The sequence below is a fragment of the Selaginella moellendorffii genome, unplaced genomic scaffold (assembly GCF_000143415.4).
Source record: "Selaginella moellendorffii unplaced genomic scaffold, v1.0 SELMOscaffold_0, whole genome shotgun sequence".
In the NCBI taxonomy this organism is placed as follows: domain Eukaryota; kingdom Viridiplantae; phylum Streptophyta; class Lycopodiopsida; order Selaginellales; family Selaginellaceae; genus Selaginella; species Selaginella moellendorffii.
The window spans coordinates 678905-701746 of record NW_003314261.1 but is presented as its reverse complement, the minus strand read 5'-3'; the positions used below and the strand labels follow the sequence as shown (position 1 = coordinate 701746).

General features: G+C 44.6%; 4 protein-coding genes across 4 annotated transcripts; 3 read left to right on the top strand and 1 right to left on the bottom strand.

The window, feature by feature from the left end:
* The first annotated feature begins 1263 nt into the window (after positions 1-1263).
* LOC9633283 lies at positions 1264-3337 on the top strand. The gene is made up of 5 exons (XM_002960713.2): positions 1264-1680; positions 1747-1804; positions 1918-2507; positions 2568-2967; positions 3086-3337. Exons 1-5 carry the CDS (start codon positions 1675-1677, stop codon positions 3103-3105), a joined length of 1074 nt encoding a protein of 357 aa, XP_002960759.1. The 5' UTR covers positions 1264-1674; the 3' UTR covers positions 3106-3337.
* Positions 3338-3406: 69 nt separating this feature from the next.
* LOC9633282 (PI-PLC X domain-containing protein At5g67130) lies at positions 3407-6296 on the bottom strand. Its single transcript, XM_002960054.2, has 9 exons — positions 6087-6296; positions 5844-5950; positions 5647-5760; positions 5440-5577; positions 5253-5351; positions 4878-5181; positions 4141-4364; positions 3926-4012; positions 3407-3680 (listed from the first exon to the last, which is right to left on the bottom strand). Exons 2-9 carry the CDS (start codon positions 5937-5939, stop codon positions 3474-3476), a joined length of 1269 nt encoding a protein of 422 aa, XP_002960100.2. The 5' UTR covers positions 5940-5950; positions 6087-6296; the 3' UTR covers positions 3407-3473.
* Positions 6297-10164: 3868 nt separating this feature from the next.
* LOC112346618 (putative pentatricopeptide repeat-containing protein At3g13770, mitochondrial) lies at positions 10165-12021 on the top strand. The gene has a single exon (XM_024675988.1). The coding sequence runs from the start codon at positions 10165-10167 to the stop codon at positions 12019-12021; it is 1857 nt and encodes a 618-aa protein (XP_024531756.1).
* A 111-nt stretch (positions 12022-12132) lies between these two features.
* LOC9656489 (pentatricopeptide repeat-containing protein At1g09410, mitochondrial) lies at positions 12133-15406 on the top strand. Its single transcript, XM_002960712.2, has 4 exons — positions 12133-13296; positions 13399-14602; positions 14820-14967; positions 15145-15406. Exons 1-4 carry the CDS (start codon positions 12133-12135, stop codon positions 15404-15406), a joined length of 2778 nt encoding a protein of 925 aa, XP_002960758.2.
* Positions 15407-22842: the final 7436 nt, after the last annotated feature.

The following is a 22842-nucleotide window of genomic DNA, read 5'->3' as shown; positions in this document are numbered from 1 at the left end:
AGGGTGACGTAACCGGATCACCACCGTAGAGATATCCAGCACATGGAGTTGGGGTACGGTATCTCCCGGTATAGTTATACTCCTCGATCGGGCAAGTTGGCCTCGGCCGGAGATGAAAACTCAAAAACGAGTGTTTCCTCCACGTGAAACCGGGTTGGCATCCACTCGGTCGCAGTACCTCGCAAATCCCAGAAAGAGTTTTCTGGCGAGAGCGCGACACAGTTTGAGAAAGAGATAGAAATCGGCAGCAAGGCAATCCAGGAAACCAACAACAGGGCTACATAGGCGTACGAGGATTTTCATTCCATTTCGAAACGAAAAGATTAGAATCGCCGGCTTTGTTTATAGATCGAGCAATCTCCCAGAAAATTTAGACCTGTTCGGAGGGAGCAGATTAAACAAGGAGTTTGTGGAAAGGCTGGTCATGTTGGTGCCTCTTTTTAATTCTGAAGGCAAAGAGAATCCATGATAAACTAATTGCTTCTCTCGATTGTTCCAGAGTGATCGTCCAAGTACGTACGAAAGCGTGGAAGATCCAAAATTCTCCCAAGTTTATGCTCGTGGAAGGAAAGCTCCTCAAACCGGATCAATCTTCCTGAGATTTTTTTTTTTTTTGTCAATTCTTCTTTGCCATCCTCGCTTTGGATTCAGCACCGACGAATTCTTTCGAAAAATGGGAGCAGGATGAATCAAATTCCTTGTGGCAGTACGTCAAATGGAGACACCAACCAACCAGAATGGTTTTTTTTAGTGGAGAAGGACTCACGAATAAATCACGTCAAAAAAGGTAAGAGAGGAAAAAGATCTATCGATCAAAGCTGGATCTTCAAAACAACTGTCAAGTTCATCGTTGTTTGCGATTCGTCTTCATTTACTAAGGCTGGAACAAAATCCTCGTCTTTTCGAGGAGGGATCGATCGATCGAAATCGTAGAAAGTAGAGAGAAAACTGAGAAAAAGGAAAGACAAGAAATCTCGAAGTTAAGCTAATAGGAAAGAGAAATGGAAGGGCCCAAAGAGATGTGACGAAGAACAAGTTCTAGCCCGTGTGTCAGTCGTGAAGTTGGTCACTCGTCATCTTTCAGTCGTGCTTTCAATCCTCCCTTTTGGCGGACCGGATCTAACAATTCCCTCCTTAAGTATCGAGTAACTTTCCTGGGCGACCGAAAGAACCACGGAAGCAATGATCTAGATGGAAGAAAAGAAAGCGTGATCTTGTTAATCTCGAGCCATGGTGAGCTTTGATTTTTCCAAGAATTTCCTTTCTACCCGCGTAGTAACTTCTAGCATGGATTTATAAAAGTCCCAGCATCGAAAACCGGTCTCTGTCTTGAGCTGGTCCGCCACACACTGCTCTGCTCGCTCGCTCATCTCTAAAGTCCCATCTTTTCCATACCTTCTCCATCTTTCTCGCATCTCTCTCCCACTCCCATCTTCCTTCCACTCACAGACATCTCTTTCTCTCCTTTGCTGCTCGTCCAGCCGGACTCGCGAACTAATATCTCGCTCTCGCCCAATCTGGCCACTATCTATCACGCGAAGAACAAAGTGGTCCTTCCGGGAGAGAAAGAGAAAGAGAGCTCCAAAGTGATATAAAGCTTTGATCTTTGGTCTGAAAGGAAGCTCTTCAGTCACTTCAATCAATCGAGCACTTGTGGAATTGTTATCCTTGGAAATGAAGGTATTCTTTTTGTTGTTTTTTCTTTCTTGGATGATCTGATCTGAGCTTGGAGTGATGGATTTCTAGTTGTTTGATTGGATCAGCCGGAAGCCCAACAAGGATCAGGCAGCCTCCAATGCAGCTGGTGAGTTTCGCTCGAAATCCCCGACACCGACATAGGATAGATCGAAGAAGAAGAGTTTTTTTTGTGTTCCTTGGCAACTTAAAACTAAAAAGTTCTCGTTTGAATTCTTGTAGATCTTCTTCCTCGCCTCCAAAATCCGCAAAATCAGCGGCAGCACCAGCAGCAAGTCTTGAAGAAATCCGTCCATGCCGTGCAATCCAAGCTGCTCAAGCTCAACCAGTTCTTCGATCAGGATCCAAGCGAGCCATCGTCAAAACGGCGAGAGATCGTCAAGATCTTTGTCAACCACGAAGAGTATGGATTGCTGGCGATTGGAACGCTGGGACTGTACGATGTGTCGGGCGTGGAGCCAGAGATCGAGCTCTTCGAGGTGACGCCGAATCTGTCATTCCAACCAGATGGCCTCAAAGTTGAGCAAGAAAAACTCCAAGAGAAAGAAGAAAATGGAGCTCTAGTTCTCCGCAAGCAAAGCGCCAATGGAAGCAAGAAAGTCGTTCCTCTAGATCCAAGCACACTCATTGGAGGAACAAAGCTGCTCAAGAGATCTAAGCTGCTGGATCGACTCCTCCATCCTCTCACCCATCTCACTCCCAGCTTCAAAACCACTCCTGCGCAAGACGATCATCCCGAGCCCGGCAAGAAAAGCAAGAGCTTATCTCTCTTCAAGAAGCTCGTCCTTGGAAACTCCAGCCCCGTGAACAAGGTACGAAAAAAAAAGCTTTTTTTTCTTTCTCCTGTGACTGAAGAAAAACTTCCCGAGCAGCAAATCACTGGCGACACTCGGAACAGTAGCAAGAAGAACAGTAGCCTGGAAACCCGTGCCATCCATAACAATCACCATAGCCATCACAGTAGCAATCACAGCAGTAGCGGCAACTCGAGGAGAAGACCCAAGCCGCCGTCTCTCTTCTCCTGCGTGAGCTTGCAAGTGGAAGAAGGAGACACCGAGGAGGAGGAGGAGGAGCGAGATGCCGAGGTGGAGGTCATGGAGGCCGAGAAGCAAGAGCTTGCAGGAGTTGGAGCTGGAGGAGTAAAACCTTCGGTTGCTCTGTCACCATCTCCGAGCACCGGATGTGCTGCGTGTTCTGTTCCAGGGGACCCAAACCCAGTCCACCAGCAAACATGTGCCAAGCCAGAGTATTGGATCCGGACCGATTCCGATTGTAAGTTTCTCGCATCTCTCTCTTTTTTTTTTTCTTCTCGTTCGTCCGGCCTCTCGCTGATATTTTTTTGGTTCTCTCTCTCTTTTATTTTTGCTTTTTCTGTTTATGCTTGTAACAGATGTTGTGCTGGAGCTGTAAGGATGTGGAAGTGGAAGCAGCGGAAGTGAGGACAAAGGAAGAAGAAAAAAGATGCACTGCTTACGGCTCTTCTTGATCTTGTGTTGGTGTGTTTCGGATTTTGTTGCTTGATCTCAACCGAAACTTAGAAGCCCAGGCCATGCATGGCATGTTCTTGACTATGTTGTACATCCAAAGTCTCTGTTTGTACATAAATAAGAACCAAATGGAGGAAGAACAAAACAAAAACGAAGAAAACCACGTCCGTAGTGGAGAGGATTAGAAATATTGACAACGAGAGGTTAAAATGCGAAAGAAGCAATGGAAATCGAAGGCGCAAAACGTTCGTTGTTGCGTAATGAATGAATCAAGAAAGACTTTTGGTGGAGCTAGTGCTGGTCGTGGAGAAAACTCCAGCTGCACAGCAAAAGGACGAGGAGACCAATCATGGGAGGAGCGATTCGTGGCGGAGAAGTGGAAGGAAACGAGCGGGGCTGCGATGGCTGCTGCTGCTGAGAGTCTGGACTTCCATCGTCCGAGTTTTGGGCCACCTGCGGAGTGTTTGTGGTGTTGCAAACGCCTCGAGCGAGATCAGCCTGCAAAAAGCTCGCAAAGATTAATCATGAAAAAAGGAAAGCAACGATAAAGAAAGAGCATAGCTATCTGGATGGAAACTATAAGTAATACGTCGGGACCCTGGAAGATGATGGAAAACGCAGAGACAAGAAAAGAAAGAACTAAAAAACTAGGAGGGAACGCCAACAACAAAGTAACAACAGTGAGGCAACAACGAAAGCACACCAAAAGGCAAGAAATAAGAAAATGGATATGAAACACTGACCTGGCACTCGTGAACATCACCACATCCACACAAAATGTTCCCATTTAATACGTCTACTGCTTGGAATGATCCTCCGCCAGTACTTCTCTGAGGAAATCCACAGCAGCGATTAGAAAAAAAGAAGGAAACAGCTAAAAAACTCTAGCAACTTTAGAGTCACAAACATAAAGGTGAAAGAGAGAAAGAAAGCGCATTGCAATGATAGACGGTCATACCTTGTAGAAATCCACAGCCAGGAAATTCGCCCATCGATTTCCAGCAGCGTTGTGGCAGGCACTTATAACTTGAGATAGAGGCCGGGAGTTGTCACGGCAGGCTTGAGTGTCCGCTGGATTTGTGGGGAAGTAATTCTCGAGGAAGAGTGAGACTCCCTTGTTGTCTAAAGCTGTGGATTCTGCTCGCTTGCTGCATTGTCCTGGCTGTAAGCCACCATCTCCGTCTGTTTGGTGGTCACCACCGAGGTAAACTCGTTAGAAAACTTAAAAACAGTGAAGGAAGTGAGCTCACAGTTCTAAAGTGGTAGAGCTCAGACTTAAGCAGACAGTAGAAGGATTCTAAAGAAGTAGAGCTGAAACTGAAGCGGACAGCAGAAGGAATGGATCTTTTAACGAAGAACTTAGAGCCGAGACAAGAGCAAAAGAGGAAGAATGCAACGACCGAAGATGGTGATGCAAGGAAAAGGAGAAAGAAACTCGTTAGAAAACTTTACAGCTTCCATGAGACAGTGAACACGAAGATACTACAGGTAAGGAAGTGAGCTCACTGTTCTAAAGAACTAGAGCCAGAATTTAAAGACCTACAGCTCAAACTTAGTAGAAGAAGGATTCTAAAGAACTAAAGCTCGAACTTAAGCATCTGACAGTAAAAGGAATGGATCTTTCAAGAACATCGAAGAGAAAAAGAGGAAGAATGCAACGAGGAAAGATGGTCATGCAAGGAGACGAGAGCTTACACTGGTTCTCGACCACATATCGCCACTGGTAAGCAATGCCTTCGCTGGATTCCTTGGATGAGATGGACGTGAAAACCACCAAGCGCTGATTGTTGGACACCATGTCGGCGACGCTAGGCCAGTCGGAGCCATCCTTGGGCATCCGAGACACTGGAAACCAGTACTTCCTCAAGCCGGCGTTTGCGAACAGCGTGGAGACAGCGTTTGATCTCCTCACGTAGTCCTCGATGAAGATGGTAATAACTTCCGACGGGTTTTGCGACATGAACGTCTCGATTTCCCTGAGCGTGTTGATCGCTGGTTGCTACATAGAAAAACGCACAGCGATCAGAGCCAGGACTAACAAAGACTACAAAAGCTTGCGAGAGACTTTACAAAGGCAGTGAAGTTCTGGCACTGGCCTTGAAAAGAATGGCACAACCAAATATCGTTCATAAAGTCGTACATGTCGAGCATCAATCCCCGTACTCCGTTCTGGCGAGAGATCAAATCCGTGAGATAGAGAAACCAAAAGCAAGACAAGATGGTATACAAAACTAGCGCTTGATCTCTAAAAACCAACCTGGAGCTGCTGCGTGACACTATCTTCTTGATTGTCAAACGTGAGAATGGGAGTTCCCGTGAGCGATGGCGATCCTTTTATCGAGAAGGAATTGTGTGTAGTCAGCCACGAGTACTTGTTGAAAGGCATTGAGTTATTCTGTAGAAAGGAGAATGGAACTGATCAACAAAGAAGAACACGTGAAAAGACAAAGAAGAAAAAGCTTACCAGCCCAAGAACATTGAAAGACTGGGTCCTTAAACATCTAGTCGCATTTGTACACAGGTTGGAGCAGGCAAGTCCCGGCATACAATCGGAAGTTTGCGAGCACGACTCGGCAATCTGCTCGTGGAGACAAAGAAAAGAAAAACCATCACCCAATATCGATCGATCAGGAAGTAGCGAGAAAATCGAGGAAAACTTGCCTTACATTGGCCGTTGTCGCATGCTTGAATCCCTCCAAAGAGGGCAAATGAGAGGAGAAGTGGGAGGAATGTGACGAGAGCCGATCCTCGATCCATGGGAGTACAATCTGCCACAAAGTTTGATACCACGAAATCATCAAAAAGAAATACTAAACAATCAACAGTGTGAGAGAGAGAGAGAGAGAGAGAGAGAGAGAAATCTATGCTCACTGCTCAACCCAATTGGGAGGGCATCGCACATACCTCTTTAAAAAGGAATCCAGAGCACCCCACAGAGCTTGATTGATGACCACCGGGAGAAGAAAAGAGAAGCTTGCTTGAATCTATCGATCGATCCAGAAAAACTTGGAAGCAAGGAAGATCTGTGCGCGAGAAATCAGTGGCTTGCAAGAAAACGAATGAAGGGACCGACCCAACAACGCCTCCCTTTCCCTGGACCCGGCCAGACGAAAGAATAACTGGGAGTGATGCTGACCGATTCTTGTTGTTGGGTGGGTTCTTTTTTACTAACCTTTGCTTTTGACTGTGACAACAGAAATAAAGATTAAAATAAAGAAGAAGATACGTGGAGGATGTTGCCACATAGCCAATAAAATACGCACTATATATCACACCTATATAGGAAAAACAAATGATTTTCATTGACAATAATGTGCATTTCATGAGAGGTACACAGGTTATGACACCCAAGGGGGGGACTTGGGCAAGTCCCTCCATTGGGCAGCTTAGTCAAGTTGGAAGTTTTTTGCAAATTTTAAATGGTATGAATTTAAAACATGTGTTTAAATTGTTTAAACATATATGTAACTCACAAAATAATCTTTTAAGCACCATTTTTTTTTCAAAGCATATATTTATAGCCATGTCAATTATTTCCTCTTAGAGATGATTTATTTATCAACTTAATCAAATAAACCAGACATCATGCCAAAAAGAGTGTTAACTATGAGCCTCAATGCTTTAACTATTGCCACTACCAATTATGCTAAAATTCAAGATTTAAGCATGTGTTCATATTTTTAATGGTTACATGCACTTTAACATTGATCTACTAAGCCAAAGGCAAATTAAACTCATTAGATGTTAATCTCAATATGTAGTATGATTCCCTAAGTCAACCAATAGAGTTGGACCTAAAATCTTTTTTGACACTAAATATATGCTCTTGAGTTTAGATTTCTCAAGAAGTCACCTAACTCAATATTATTTAAACTCAAGGACTATCCCAACACCCTTTACCGATTGGAAAATAGGGTGAATTTTTGTTTATGGGCTTTTTCTTTTTATATTTAAACCCTTATGAATTGTCTCTTAAGTCATTTTTTGTGGTTTCTTACAAAAGTAAATCAAAAGTTTAATCTAGGGAAGATGGGCAATAAATGAAATTATCAATAGATTAATAGAAATTATGATGTTATATAGTGTGTTGGATGAGCTAGAATGCACAATTTTATTGCTAGCTAACATATTCGAGACAATTTTTATATTTTTTTGCCAATCAATTACAATATAACATTTGGCAATCTTAGATATATTTGCATGTTATTAGCAATTTTAGTTGCATGGGTTTGATTCATATATGACATTCCTAATACAAATATTATAATGCATACAATCATATTTCAATTACAATTAAAACTTGATTGTATGAATTATAATATTATAAGCAATTTAAAACAATAATATATATATATATATATATATATATATATATATATATATATATATATATATATATATTTATACACGTGTAAATATATAATAGTATATTCATTACCATATATAGGTAGTGGAAAAATAAGTATGTGTTTTAAAGTGTTAAAACATTTCATATATAACACCAAAATAATATTTGCTATGTATGAAAAAAAATTACATATTGATACCACATATGAATTTTTTTTTCTATATTATATTTGCAGTAGATAAATTCAGTAATGCACTCACTAGGAACTGCATGTAAATTATCAGCCAAAAGAAAAGACCAAGAAACAATAATGCAAAAAAAATCTTCTTTAATATTGAAGTTTAAGTAATTTATTTTTTATTTAATATTGGAATTTTAATAATTCACACCATAAATTTCATTTAGCTTGCCAAATTTTATGCATTACACTCTTCTTAAGTTATTTATGTAGTGTGAAGCTTATAACATAAACCCTAGGTTTCACATTTATCAATGTCACTATCTATAAAAAAATATTAACATTTTTGTGGAAGTGTGGATGTATTAAAAATTTAAATTGTAATTTTTTGCAATTCCATTTTTATGCCCCACAAAGTATAAGAATTTATTTAGTTAGTTAGTGAGTTAAAATATTATTGATTGTCACCGCGAAAGCAATGCCAACTCTTTCTTTTGTGTTCCTTTTCATATATTTTGATCAACTATATTAGGCACACCATCTCTCCTTTTTCTTTTCTCTCTAAATCATTATTTTTAGAATGTTATAAATTATTAATCAATTGTTCCAAAGTAATGAACTAACAATTTACAACTTTAGACTACTATGTCAGCAAGAACTAAATAGCTTGAGTAATCTTTTACTTGTGCATGCAAGAAACTTTGCTGCCATGTGAGATTTTATTGATCTCAATTGAGCTTTATTTTTGAATTTTTAGTATTTATAGGTTAACTATTATATTTTTTTTTTATATGATCAATCATTATAGCCACATCCATGAGCAGTTGAGCAATATTTAATGATAGATACAAATTTGCACCCCAAGTTATAATTACTTTACCAACCAAAAAGATAGTCTCAACTCAAGATTGCTTCTCCTTGCCACCACCACAATAATAAAGAGGATTGGGCTTTGTGGTTGGAGGATCAAGCAATTACTTTTTGTATTTTAGTCATCAATAATAGCAACATTATTTATATCCCATTAACGTTTTCTCAAACGACAAATGGATTAACTTCTTAATCAATTGTGGATTCAATTTAAAACACTTAAAAAAGAGTAGATAACATAAATTATTATCATAAATTGTTTGCATTCATAACATGCCTCACAATTTATTACTATATATAGTAATTAAAATGTGATTATATCTATTATAATATTATGTAGAATAAAAATGCAAACAATATTCTCAAGAAAATAAATATAAATATTTCATCTGCCATTAACTCCATACTACAAGTTGTAAAAGAGAGTGGAGAAGAAATTATAGAACACCTCTTATTATCCACAACTAAGGGGAAAATAATATAATTATTATTCACAGCTAAAGAGGATATATCATTACAACTTAAAATAACAAAATGCTTCTTTGCAAATTTCCTCTTAGTTTTCTTAGTTTAGTTTTTTTAACATATGTGTAAAAGATTACTAAAACTTCTCTTTAAACTGTGTATAACAACAATTCAATCATCAACTGTAGAAGGTTGATGTGCACAAATAAAAGTTTTAATAAGACCATACACATATAAAACAATCCCAACTTGAGTGGTTTAGATATTTTAGAATCCACATGCATTAGCAAGTTCTTGATATAAATACCAAAATGTATAATGAACTCCCCCAAAAAGTTGTATAGCTTCAACACTTTGTCAACAACTTTATTAGAATATCTCGCATAAGCCTCACTAAGTCCATCAAATAGTGGTATTTAATAGTGTATGAAGACCATCAAACACTAATTGAATAATAGCATTTAATAGTGTCACAAAATTCACAACCAAAGCAATGCAACATCCTCCAAACATAGGGAAAATTCTCGAAATTATGACATATAATACCACCCATATGTAATGACTATTAGGAAATATATAATTCATAAGTGAATATCTTTTATAAGCAAACTTGAGAATGGTGTCAAGTTCTGTAAGAAGTGTTGCACAACCCTTTAACTAGCTCATGCTAAAGAAAACAATTATTAACAGATTATAAGAAGTCACCTTATTAATATAAGTGTTGTTTGTTGTGACATTGGTGTTGTCGTTTACACATTTCTTCTCCATAGCCATATTACCTTGAACTCCCTTGATGTGAAAATTATTTAAGCTACTGTACGTGGCTAGGTCATGCAGGAAGGGAAAGTGACACGAACCAGGGAAATATTTCATGGACGAGTATAAACTTTTATTTGGAATTAAAGCGTTTAGGGTTTAAGGTCGTGGCTGCGAGGCTCTTGCATCCAGGTACATTTCCAAATCCATGGCGGCTCCTCCAGCAATCCTTCCATGCCGCAACGCTCCAGGTGTGTCGCAGCACCAGGGATGTAGAAACCGGGAGGAGGATCCACGCTACCACGGGGATTTCCAGCATTGCCGTGCCCAGCGCCTTAATCCGCATTTGTGCTCGATGTGGCAACATGGTAGAAGCTCACAGCGCTTTGCATTCCATGCCCGGAGCATTGCTGCGTGGTGTGGATCCGTGGATGCTGGGATATGTTAGTCCGGGTCTAGAACCTCTCACAGGCATGGAAGGAATCTATCTTGCTGCTGCCAAGGCTTGCTCGCGTCTCGCCGAAAGCTCCCCCAAGCAAGATGCAGGCTGGTGGATGGAAACTGGGATGAGGGTCTACTCCGGAGCAGCGGCAAAGGGATTCATCGACTCGGACATCAAAGTCGCGAATGCGGTGATGGAGATGCTTGCCAAGCTCGGCTCCACGGTGGAAGCTCGCAGAGTTTTCGATAGGATGGCGATCCATAGCTGCGTCTCCTGGACAGTGCTGATGCTGGGACACGTCGAGAACGACGAGGCGGGGCTGGCTTTGCTGTGCTTCGATCGCATGAAGATGGAAAGCTCGTGCTCGCCCGACGCTAGAGTTTTCGTGGCGGCTCTCAAGGCGTGCTCGGGCATTGCTTCCAAGGAGGAGGCTTTCGAGGAGATTGGCGGAAAGGCCGTGAAGCTGAGGTGTTTGGAGAGAGGGATGGCGATTCACTCGCAGGCTGTGGAGCTCGGATGCAACGAGGCCAACAAGTTTGTAGCGAGCTCGCTGGTGGATATGTACTCCAACTGTGGAAGTTTGCTCGACGCTCGGATGGTTTTCGACAAGAGTTTCGTGCTCTTTCTCGACGACGTCGTGCTCTGGAACGCAATGCTCCATGCGTACGTGGAGAATGGAGAGCCCGAGATGGCCGTCCGAGTCTTCGATTCCATGCGACGGCTCAAAAGCTCCGCTGCTCCAAACACTCGGACTTACTCCACGGTTCTCAAGGCCTGCTCGAGCTTGGCGAGTGAAGAGGAAGGCCAGACGCTAGAAACAGGAGGAGTTGTCAAGCTTTCCTCGCTGGAGAGAGGCATGGCTCTCCACTCGGAGGTGTCGAGGCGGGGATTTCAATTGGACAGCTTCGTTGCCAGTACGCTCGTGAGCATGTACGCGAGCTGTGGAAGCATGGTGGACGCTCGCAGAGTCTTCGATGGCTTGCTCAACCGGAACGTCTTCTCGTGGACAGTTTTGGTGCTCGGCTACGCCTCAAGCGGGGAAGAGGCCTCGGCACTCCACTGCTTGGAGCTCATGAGAGACGAAGGCCTGGTTCCCGAGAGCCCGACTTTCGTCGCCGCTCTCAAAGCTTGCCAGAGCCTGGACGCAACTCTAGCAGTTCACGCCGAGATCAACAGGTATGGAGCGCTCGTCCACTTCGATTCTCCGCTCGCCACCTCGATCATCGATGTCTATGGAAGATACGGCGAGGTGGCGAAAGCCCAGCAAGTTTTCGACTCGCTCCCATCGTCCCGGAGCGGGAAAGCAACTTGGACCGCGCTGCTCGCTGGATTGAGCCGCAGTGGCGAGAGCGATCGAGCCTTGGAGCTCTTCGAGAGGATGCTGGGCGAAGGCGTGGATCCAGACGCCACCACCTTGCAGTGTGTGCTGAGCTCTTGCAGCCACTCTGGCCGGATCCAAGCCGGGAGGAAGCTCTTCGACACGATGGAGCAAAAGTTTGGGATCCAGCCGTGCGTGGAGCACTACATTTGCGTGGTGGATCTGCTGTGCCGCGCGAATGAGCTCCAGGCCGCGGTGGAGCTCCTCAGATCGATGCCTTTCAAGCCGACTGCGGTGGGATGGACGATCCTTCTCGCGGGGTGTGAGAAGTGGAAGAACTTGGAGATTGGGCGAGTGGCATTCGAGGCGCTGCTGGGAGTGGAAGAGACGAGAGATGGATCGAGCTATGCCTACGTACTCATGGAGAACATTTACAAGCAAAGAGATCATGGAATAACTTAAAGCATATACTGTAGAATATTCTCAACTTGAGAGAATGTACTATGGAATAATCTCATAGACCATAAACCCTAAACTTAACTTCGTTTTAAATGGTTTAAGAACAATGTGGGGATGTCACTTTTGTCAAAGAAATGGAATGGTCATCGCCCTCTTCTCTGGATCGCCAGATCGTTTGATCATCGGCCTTTCCTCTGGATTGCGAGATCGTTCGTTCATCGCCCTCTTCTCTGGATCGCTCGATCGTTTACTACATCGTCAATCGCAATCGATGACCAGCACCATGACGAGCAAGGCGAGGAGGAGGACGAGGAGCGCGTCAAGCGCTTGGGACGGCTCCTCCGGTCGTGCACCGCCGCCAGGGACATCTCCGCTGGCCGCCGCGTCCACCACAGCATCGCCAATCACCGCCGCCCGCCTCCCACAATCCTCTCCAATCTCCTCATCGACATGTACGCGAAATGCGGCAAGCTCCTCGAGGCCCGATCGGCTTTCGATGCGATTCAATCGCCCAATTGCTTCTCCTGGAACATCTTGCTCCAGGCATATGCCCTTCATGGGCATCTGGAGTACGCCAAGAGTCTCTTCGATTCTATGCCCAGGAGAGATCTCGTCTCTTGGACGGCGATCGTCTCGTCATACGCACAGGTGGGATCGACACAGCAGGCGTACTGCTTATTCGATTCCATGCCCGCGAGGAATGTTGTGGCCTGGAACGCCATAGCCTCAGCATTTGCCCGCGAGCGGCATTTGGAAAGCTTGAAAAAGCTCTTTGATTCGATGCCTGAGAGGAGCATCGTCTCCTGGACGGCGCTCATCGCCGGCTTCTCGCAGGCCGGATCGCTGCGGGAGTCGATCGCCATCTTCGATCGAATGCCCACCCGCGACCTCGTTGCCCACAACGCGATCGTGGCGGCGCTGGCCCTCCATGGCCATGCCGCCGACGCGATCGCGCTCTTCGATCGAATCCCACAGCGCGATGTGGTCACCTGGACCGCGGCGCTGCAGGGCCTCGCGCAAGAGGGCCGGATCGACGAATCGCGCAGCTTGTTCGATCGGATGCCGTCGAGGAATCTCGTTTCCTGGAATGCGCTCCTCCCGGCGTACGCGATCGCTGGACAGCTGGGAGAGGCCGAGAAGCTCTTCAATTCGATGCCGCAGTGGGATTCCCACGCCTGGAACTCGATGATCCAGGGGTATGGCGTCAATGGCTTCCCGGAGAAAGCCAAAACGCTGTTTGCCACCATGGCGCAGCCGGATGTCGCCACGTGGACCAATGTGCTTGCCGCCTTTGCCGCGCGCGGGGATTTAAACGAGGCGGAGTTCTTCTTCGCGCGGATGCCGTGGCGGGACGTGATCTCCTGGAACTCGATGCTCCAGGGCTATGCCCAGAATGGTTTTCTGGAGAAATCAAGCGAGGTTTTTGGCCAGATCGCGGTCAGGGATGTGTTTTCGTGGACGATCTTGCTGTCGGCGTATGCCCAGGAAGGATGTTTGGAGGAAACGCTCCAGATCTTCGAGAAAATGCCGGGCAGGGACATCGTTTCCTGGACTGCGATCGTCCTCGCCTACGCGCAGAGCAATCTCCTGGAGAAATCCAAGGCCACATTCGATCAAATGCCAAAGCGTGACGCTCGGGCGTGGACGACTCTCATCGCGGCTCATACCCAGAACGGCCATCTTGACGAGGCTATGAAAATCTTCCGCGCGATGCCACAGCGAGAGACTCTTGCATGGAGCATCCTCGTGTCGGCATTTGCGAACAATGGGCGATTGGAAGAGGCGAGGGCGGTGTTCCAGATCGTGCCCGAGCAGCACACCGCCACTGCCAATGCGATGATCGGAGCTTACGCCACCGCCGGGCGCCTCGAATCCGCCAAGACAGTCTTTGACGATCTCTCCCTCTCGAGCAAAGCCAACGTTGTGTCGTGGACAGCCATGACCGCTGCTTACGTCCGAGCGGGTTGTGAAGACAAGGCCACCGAGCTCTTCGATTCCATGCCCGAGAAGGACTCGGTGTCGTGCTCGGTCGTGGTCGGCCTCCGGAACGATGCTCTCCAGATCATGGATCTCGAGGGCGTTGATCCAAACGAGCAGACCTTTCTCCGGTTGTTTGGAGCATGCAGCCACTTTGGAAGAGTCGAGGAAGCCAAGAAGTTCTTCGCATCGATGCGTGACGATCACGGGATAGAGCCGCGGATCCACCACTTTTGCTCCATGATCGACGTTCTTGGGCGGGCTGGGCGATTGCGAGAGGCCGAGGAGCTCGTGGAGACGATGCCTTTTGAGCCGGATCAAGTGGTGTGGACAGCGCTCTTGAGCGCTTGCATTCTTCACAAGAACGTCGAGTTTGCTGCTAAAGTCGGCGAGAAGCTCGTGGAGTTGGATCCCGCGAGCTCCACGCCGTATGTTTTGCTGTATAATCTCTACGTGAAGACTGGACAGCAGCACGAGGTGGCCAAGTTGATGAGGAAGATGAGAGATCGAGGCTGGAAGAACATCGGTGATGTGTTAGAGAACAAGCTTCTATTGCCGTTGGAAGAAGGCGAGCAAGAGAGAAAAAAAGATGACGATGATAATGAAGGTAGACAATAGCGTTTGATCTAAAGAGAGTTGAACTCCATTCGCCGACGCTCTCTTGCTATGGAATTTCACTCGAATTGTGTTCTAGGAAGAAATCCTTAAAAGCGAGCCATTGTGATCGATGGACGAGAACTCTTAGTGTTTGAAATGTTAAATCAAGGAGGGAATATCCTTGGAACTAATTCGCTACGTTCCATCGGTGGAATATCGCGCTTGAGGTCAATGGGTGGTAAGGTTTATCCCAAACGATGAGAGGGCCCCTGCGGATTCTTCTGCGGTATATCGCCTTGATTCCGTGGAGCGAGACTACGCTGTGCAAACCATCTCTCGAAAGCACTTGGTGCAGTTCAGGGAGGACTTGCCGGGGTGCAGATGAAAAACAACTTGCAAACAAAGTTTTCATGTTGATTGGAGCGGATAGAATACGATTTTGGATCTCAACACAAATTCTGTGGCCGAGTGGCATTCCAAGACCCTGCCTCAGCTTTGCTCCTACGGGAACTAGCTAGCAATCGAGAACTTGAGCAATGGCTTCCCTCCCAGGCCTGTCTACTTGATAGGCATCGACTCCTGCATGCTGGACCCGATTGGACTCGTGAAGGTGGAGGGTGACAAGCTTGTCCTTAACCCTCTCGAAGGTGAAGCTTCGTTGCCAGACGGCCCCGCAAGTGAAGTTTCGTTCTTTCAGCAACAGGAGAACGTGTCAGCGGCAAGGTTACATTTTGAGAAAGTTGACGGAGGCCGGGAACCCACGTTGTTTCTTACCTCTGGAAGATCAGCCGATGGAATGGCTAGGGCCTTGTAAGCGACTTGGAACCGGAGGCCGGGAACCCACGTTGTTTCTTACCTCTGGAAGATCAGCTGATGGAATGGCTAGGGCCTTGTAAGCGACCTGGAACCTAGTTGTAAGCTCTTGAATTTGAACTTCCCGGGAGGTCACCCAGCCCAGTACTATTCAAACCCAATGGAACCTAGTTGTAAGCTCTTGAATTTGAACTTCCCGGGAGGTCACCCAGCCCAGTACTATTCAAACCCAAGGACGTTTAACCCCAACTATCCCAAGACCCTTAACCGATTGGAAAAGGGGGTGCACTCTTGTTCATGGGCCCTTTCCCTCTATATTTGAACCTTTATGGATCGTCTCTCAAGTCGTTCCCTTTGGTTGCTTATAATCCACCACGCTTCCCTGCAAGTTCACGCCCTCGTGAACGGAAGCTGAGAGCCACAGCTCTCCCGAGAGCCCCGCTCTCTTGACACCCTACCCCTCGGGTCGAGCCCAGCGGGAGCAAACTGGACCAGCCAGATGTCAATCAACATGTGGTGCGATTCCCTTAGCCAACCAACAGAGTCGGACCCGAGACCGCTCTGATACCAAATGTAAGCTTTTGAATTTGAACTTCCCGGGAGGTCACCCAGCCCAGTACTATTCAAACCCAATGACGCTTAACCCCAACTATCCCAAGACCCTTAACCGATTGGAAAAGGGGGTGCACTCTTGTTCATGGGCCCTTTCCCTCTATATTTGAACCCCATGGATCGTCTCTCAAGTCGTTCTCTTTGGTTGCTTACACTAGTACTCTAAAGCTCTGCAAAGGCCTATTCTGTATCATGTGTGGTGATAAGATCATTTGTAGTGAAGAATGGAGATTGCAGAAGCTCTGGATGCTCTGTGGACGTCAGCATGAACATGAAATCGACAGGTGCCTATGTTGAGGTATACACTCTCTTAGGTGGCAGGAGTGCCACTTCATTGATCCAAGTGTAAGCTAGAGGCGTGTCTCTTCATCATGTATATATATCCTTGATATTATATACGACTATCCTTTGGAGTCATCTTTGTCCATTGTAGCTTCCGCTCTTCTTCTCTTCTTCTCTTCAGCCTGAAGTCTGTGTAGGCACCTATGCAAACGAGATTATCTTTGCGGCGTGTGATGGGATTGGGACCTTCAATTTTTGTGCTGAGTCGTGGAGAGGAACCTTCAATTCCATTACAAACGCGAAGCAGTTTCTGGCTCGGAATAGCGGATCTCTTGCAGGTTATGGCCCAGGGATTTTTCTTCACTGTTACTTATATACATACTGTTTGAACAAGCAGGTTGGCTCTACATACGGCGGAGGGGATTTCCTTGAACTGGCAGAGATTTTGAGGATGAGAAGCGATGATCTCCCCTCTCACTTTATAGTTAAAGTTTTGCTTGGTATGTTTCATCTATTCTTTATATTCTTGTTTCCAGAATGATAGTGCATCGTCGGATTCTGTGAACTCTTTCAATGACGGCCTCCGGTCATTCTCCAAATCATGTATGTAGGCGTCTTCTCATTTCCAGATTTGATGTGTGACTTCGTTTTGTAGGTCTTGCGGGCTTCAAACTGTTTTGTTATGACACTGATTTTCATCGATCTTTCTGGCTTGAGCTACTTTGCATGGAGTTGAAGAATACACACTGCTCATCGAAGCGATTACTAATGACTATTATTTATTATGCTTCCAGGAGTATGTTGGCCGGTTGTACTTTTTGCAAGAACTAAAGGCTCTCAAACATCTCTTGACCTGCTGAAGCCTTGAGGTAATTAAATGTGTATGCTTTCCAATGCTAACATGTGGAACTTCCTAGGGCCGAAGTTGCCTTGGTTGACGACAACAGCTTACTGTTCTAGCGAGCTACTTGTCGATTGAGGTACAGTGAAAAACTTACAAAAGTGTCATTATTTTTCTTGTCCTTTTCCCAAGGTGGTAGGACACTGGAATGAAGCTCTCTATGGTGCCATGGGGATGGCTGAGAAGGTATTACATTCGTTTTGTGTTTGTATGGCATTGAACTGTCTGCTTGTTCTTTTTATTTTTATTTTCTTTCTTTCAGGTATTTTCCTCAGGTGCGAACTTGATTGTCTACCATCCCAATGCTGCTCTTTGCAATGTTGTGGAATTGGTGGTGATCCTCTTGTTTTTTGGTGTTTGTCGGATCAGTTCATGAACTTTATACATGCAGGTTAGTGGTGTGTCCCATGCCCCAGTTTATGAGAAGATTGACAAACGTCCGAAGAGCAGTTACAGCCATGAATTCAGCTCTTGTGAAAGGCAACATACCTGGTAAACTTATCTCATTTCTACAAGTACTTTAAATTCGTGGAAGTTTACAATTGATCCACAGGTGAGGGCTTCGGTTTTCTAGCACCGGCGACAGTGATGGCTATAACGCCGGAGTTTCTCTTGTCAAGCAGGCATTCGAGGTGGGAGATCATATCTAAGCAATTTGTTCATCCAAGTTGTGTGATTGCGTTCCAGGGGTTGGGAGCTGACTCCAAACTCTATGGACTCTATGTGAAGTCGAAGAATGTGGATCCATTCAAGCTGCCACGACGTCAAGGGCTCCAAAATCTCTTCCTCAAACTTATAGAGGTCGTTTTTACCATCTTCGACGAGATCGTAATCGCCGATCTACCTCGGGGTGGAAGCCGCAGATAGCAGGAAGAGGCCTCGAAGCCTACCAGGATCAAGCTGCAAATGAGTTTGAAAAGAAGTTTTTCGTCGATAGAGTTCCAACCAAAAAAGATTTAAGATCTTTCACCTGGTAGGAAGAATCGCAGTACCTGATTTTAAGTGCAAGGAACAGGAATCACAAGAGAGTATTTTGGACATAGAGAACATTTGATGGTATCTGGAGGCTCGATGTTGTAAATCTCGAATCCAAGATAGCCGGTGACCATGGTTTGCCTGGTTTTTCTGGCGGTTCATCTTATTGCTCACAGCGTTTTCGTTTCTCCAATCACCAAAACCGTGACCCAGGTATCGTTGACTCTGGGAAGCTCAAACACCCGTGGATCATATACTTTAACAGTAACGAGAGACTCCATATCAACTTCGTCGCCATTGTCTTATCAATGAGAACTTTGCAAAAACTTGAGCGATGGATCATACCTCTGACGCAGTTTCCACTTTCATCCGAATGGTCATCTCTTTCGTCCTCAGCCAGCCTCGAGTTTCAGTCTATATCCGATGGCTTGGTGAGATACCAAAGGCCATCGATGATGGCATGGTGTAGCGGCTCGTATGAACTTTCGTGGGCGCGAGATTTGGCTACTCTGTAAGAATCGTAGAGTGAAACTGGGCAAGACCACATAGAATGCGCACAAGGAAGAGCAGAGAAGCGCTCTCTCCATCGCGTGCTCTCCTGCATTGCACCTTGTCCGTGGATGGCGCCTCAGAGACGAATGTCACCAGCAGCGTGTTGATCTCGAGCAATCTCCTCGTCTACTGATTGGCGGGAAGAGCGCATTGGAATCCCCAAACTAACTTGGTGCCTCATAGATGAATGCTCCTCTCGATTGCCTCACCTCAATCTTCCAGTGTCTTGGATCGATCTTCCAGTCGATGTTCCACAGTCTTTAGATGCGCTCGCAACCCAAAATCCAAGCCCAAGTAAAAAACTACTAATGAAATCCTCTAATGCCAATAATCAGGGGATGTAGCTCAATTGGTAGAGCATTTACACAGCACGTAGAAGGTAGGAGGATCGATACCTCCCATCTCCATTATTATTTTTTAGAAACATTGATGCTTTTGAGAAATTACTAAAGTGAAGCAAAATGTTGACACAATAACTTTTTATATTTCCAAACAGGGCATTTAATATATCTTTACTCTCAGCTCTTCCAATACAATTCTTGTAGTTTATGAGAGAGTTTATCTTTTTTGCAGTATAAGCCTTTGAGTTTAATGTTTTTTTTCCATGCCAGAAAGATCTTAGAAGATGCATATAGAAATGTAATATGAATTTAAATGTGACCAGGGGCTAATTGATCTCGCACTGATTGGGTGGGCACCACCTCAATTGCCTCCAAAATCCAAACCCTAAAAGGTTTGGATCATTATATTGGGCCATTAAACTAATGTTAATGATTACCTCCCATCTCCAAATACTGTTTTGGGCCTTGAAAATATTCTGCTCTTTTTGTTGATTTGATGCTCCAAGATTCCTTTCTTTTGCTCTGAGACGGGAGTCTCTATCGAGACACATTGCCGGAGAAGACGATCATCACACTTCTCTCAGCATATTCCCAAACAGGGCATCTAACAAATGCGCTACTCATATTTTATTCCATGCCTCAACGAGACACTGTCTCTTATAACACAGTTCTTGCAGCTTATGGGAGATAAAAAAAAAATTAGTGTTTTTTATCAAATACAAGAGCGGAGAAGCGCTCTCTCCATCGCGTGCAGCAGAACCTTCTCCTGCATTGCACCTTGTCCGCCTCAGGGACGAATGTCACCAGGTTGGTCTTGAGCAATACTGTGGGTGGGAAGAGCGGATTGGAATCCTAGATGAATGTCACCAGGGGCTGCTAATCTCCTCTCGATTGCCTCACCTCAATCTTCCGGTGTCTTGGATCGATCTTCTAGTACCTCAGATCGATCTTCCACAGCTTCAGATGCGCTCACAGCAGAGGAACCTCGTCCTTCAAGCCATCTTGCCCAAAATCCAAGCCCAAGAAAAAAAATGCTAATAAAATCCTCTAATTTCAATAATCAGAGGATGTAGCTCAATTGGTATAGCCAAGTAAAAGGTAGGAGGATCGATACCTCCCATCTCCACTGTTATTTTTCAGTAAAATTGATATATTGAATGCTTTTGAGAAATATGGTGTTGATTATTTTTTACTTTTGAGACTAAACCTTTGATACAATGATCTTCCATATTTCCAAGCAGGGCATTTAGCAGATCTTTACTCTCAGCTCTTACAATACAATTCTTGTAACTTATAAGAAAGTTAAGAACATGGGCATATCCTTTTTGTAGTAGCAGTTTTTGAGTTTAATGTTTATTCTACACTAGAAAGAGCAAGGTAGGAAGAAATACAATATTAAATTTTGGTTTCTAGAGGAATAAAATCTTTATTGAGAATTGTTCTCTAAATTAAATCCAACTTGGATAAACCACCTAAACAACCCCAATGAAATAGTGCAGCTGCTTGGGGGTGAAAGCTTTAGTGTTTTGCCACATGAGGGACTCTGCCTTGTTTGGAGATGTCAAACCCTAACATCATCACTTCACTCTCAACCTAGACAAGTGCAAGTTTACTGTCACCAAGGGCTGCCTCTTAACAATAAGTGAAAACCTGCTCAAAGTGCTGCAAATGCTCCTCAAAAGAAGTGACCTTGTGGAAAGATCATCCATGTAGACCCACAGAGAATCTCCTAATAAGTCGTGAAAAGAAAATGTCATGAAACATTGGAAAGTGGAGCCAGCATTGCATACGCTGTAAAGGAGGACTGAATAAAAAAGAATGTCCCATAGTGTCTAAGACAATGTCTTTGAGTGATTTGATGGCTCAATGGTGATCTGTACTGAAGCTGTCCATGAAGGAGAAGTATTCATGGTTAACCAAGTCATCCAGAAGCTCATTGAAAAAAGGTGTTGGAAAGTGGTCTTGAAAGGTGATGTCATTGAAGTTGCAAAAATCTATGCAAATCTACAATTTGCCATTGGATTTACACAATTGAAAACCTAGTATAAACACTAGATAAAAGAGATGAAGCCTGCTTGTAGAAGTTTCATGAGTTCCTCCTTAATTGATGGCAACAATGCTATGCTAAAATGTCATATGTGTTAGCAAACTGGGACAACATAATTAAAGAGCTTGATCTTGTGAAAATGACTTCCACAGGGATGCCTCTAAGGTGGGAGTAGTCTCAAGCAAATACTTCCTTGAAAGAATGAAAAATCTCCAAGAGTTAGTTTTCATACTCAATCCAAAGGCTGGTGCTTAAAGATTGATATCTAAGTTGTCCAAAAGGAAGCCTTGCTTGCAACAATCATCTGGGTTGGAGATGTGTTGGCAGTCTCAAACATGTCTAGAGGCAGCTCTATGTCATAGAAGGTTATTATTATAGGAGCTGTCAAAGTTCACTCATGCATCGTCTCAATCGCCTCATGAGAGAGTTTATTTGGAGGATTTTATTGGCATAGGGAGTGAACAACCGTTGGTGTCAGAGCTGATAGTGTAAAATAGAGACGTGAAATCAATTGCTCATTGCCAAATATCAGACATGATACTTGCCACTAAGTTGTTAGATAGTGGACAAGGTGGATTCCATGTTGTGAGGCAAGATCCACGGTAGAGATCATGGCCAAATAATCCATCTTATTGGCTGAAGTTGCTAGAAGTGTTCTAGAGAGCTGAGCCACCTTTTTCTCTTAATGGTCTAAAATCCATACTTTAATTCCTACTTGATGATTGAGAGGGCATCATGCACCGTCAAAGTATGCTGTAAAGAGCTCTAGAGGGTTCTCTAAAAGAGATGTTGCACTAACAACACTCTCTAGATCTCCTTCATGGCCTTGGGAGTGAGTGATGAGAGGTATCACCAAGAAAGGTGACAGAATTGCTGGAGTAGGAAGCCCAAGCTGAGTAGCCTCCAAAGCAGCTGCAATAGAAAGAAGATCATCATCGCAGATGGAGCTGGTGCTAGAGGCCTTGTCACCAGTTTGTGTTGCCACTGGGGTAATGGGCATTTGTGGTGTATTTAATGTTGGGCTGGACAAATGAGTTATGAGGAGTGTATTGTAGGATGGAAGCACAATGGAGAATGTGGAGCCTGGGGACATAAGCATCATATAGTAGCTCTAGAAAAACCATTGGAAATCCGTTGCTCGAGCGTTGTGGGCAGCTATGAGGGATGATCACTAGTGATGACAGAAGGGAGCCTTTTTTGTTGGGGAAGGCGGTGTGATGAATGCTATCAGAAATAGTCTTTTGTGGCAATCTGTTTGAGTATGAACAACATGTTGCCAACATCATCCAAGGATGGAGGACGATCAACATCAGGTGTCCTGAGGTGTCTCAGTTCTTCTAAGATCTGTTGCTGTTATTGGAGGAGAAGAATATGATACTATTGCATTTCCACCAATCACTATACCTGTCAATTTCTCCCTTGGAACATGAGCTGGACAAGCCATGTTGATGGTGCAAGCATGATCAATGACAAGAACAGCATAAATCTTGTCGAATCTGACTCTGGCAATCCCAAGCTTTAAGAGCATATCCTTCTCTAATCATGCAAAAAAGTTAAGCAAGTGCCAAAGTCTTGCTTTTGCATCTTGTGCTATAAGTTGCCTTTGAGTCCTGAAACAAAGGTTGTGACTCCATAGCGCTCTTTTGTGACCACTTGGCTTGCCACACACTCCTAGTAAGAAAAAGCCTTGTGATATACTCGTGCATTTGCTCCTTGTTGGAATGCAA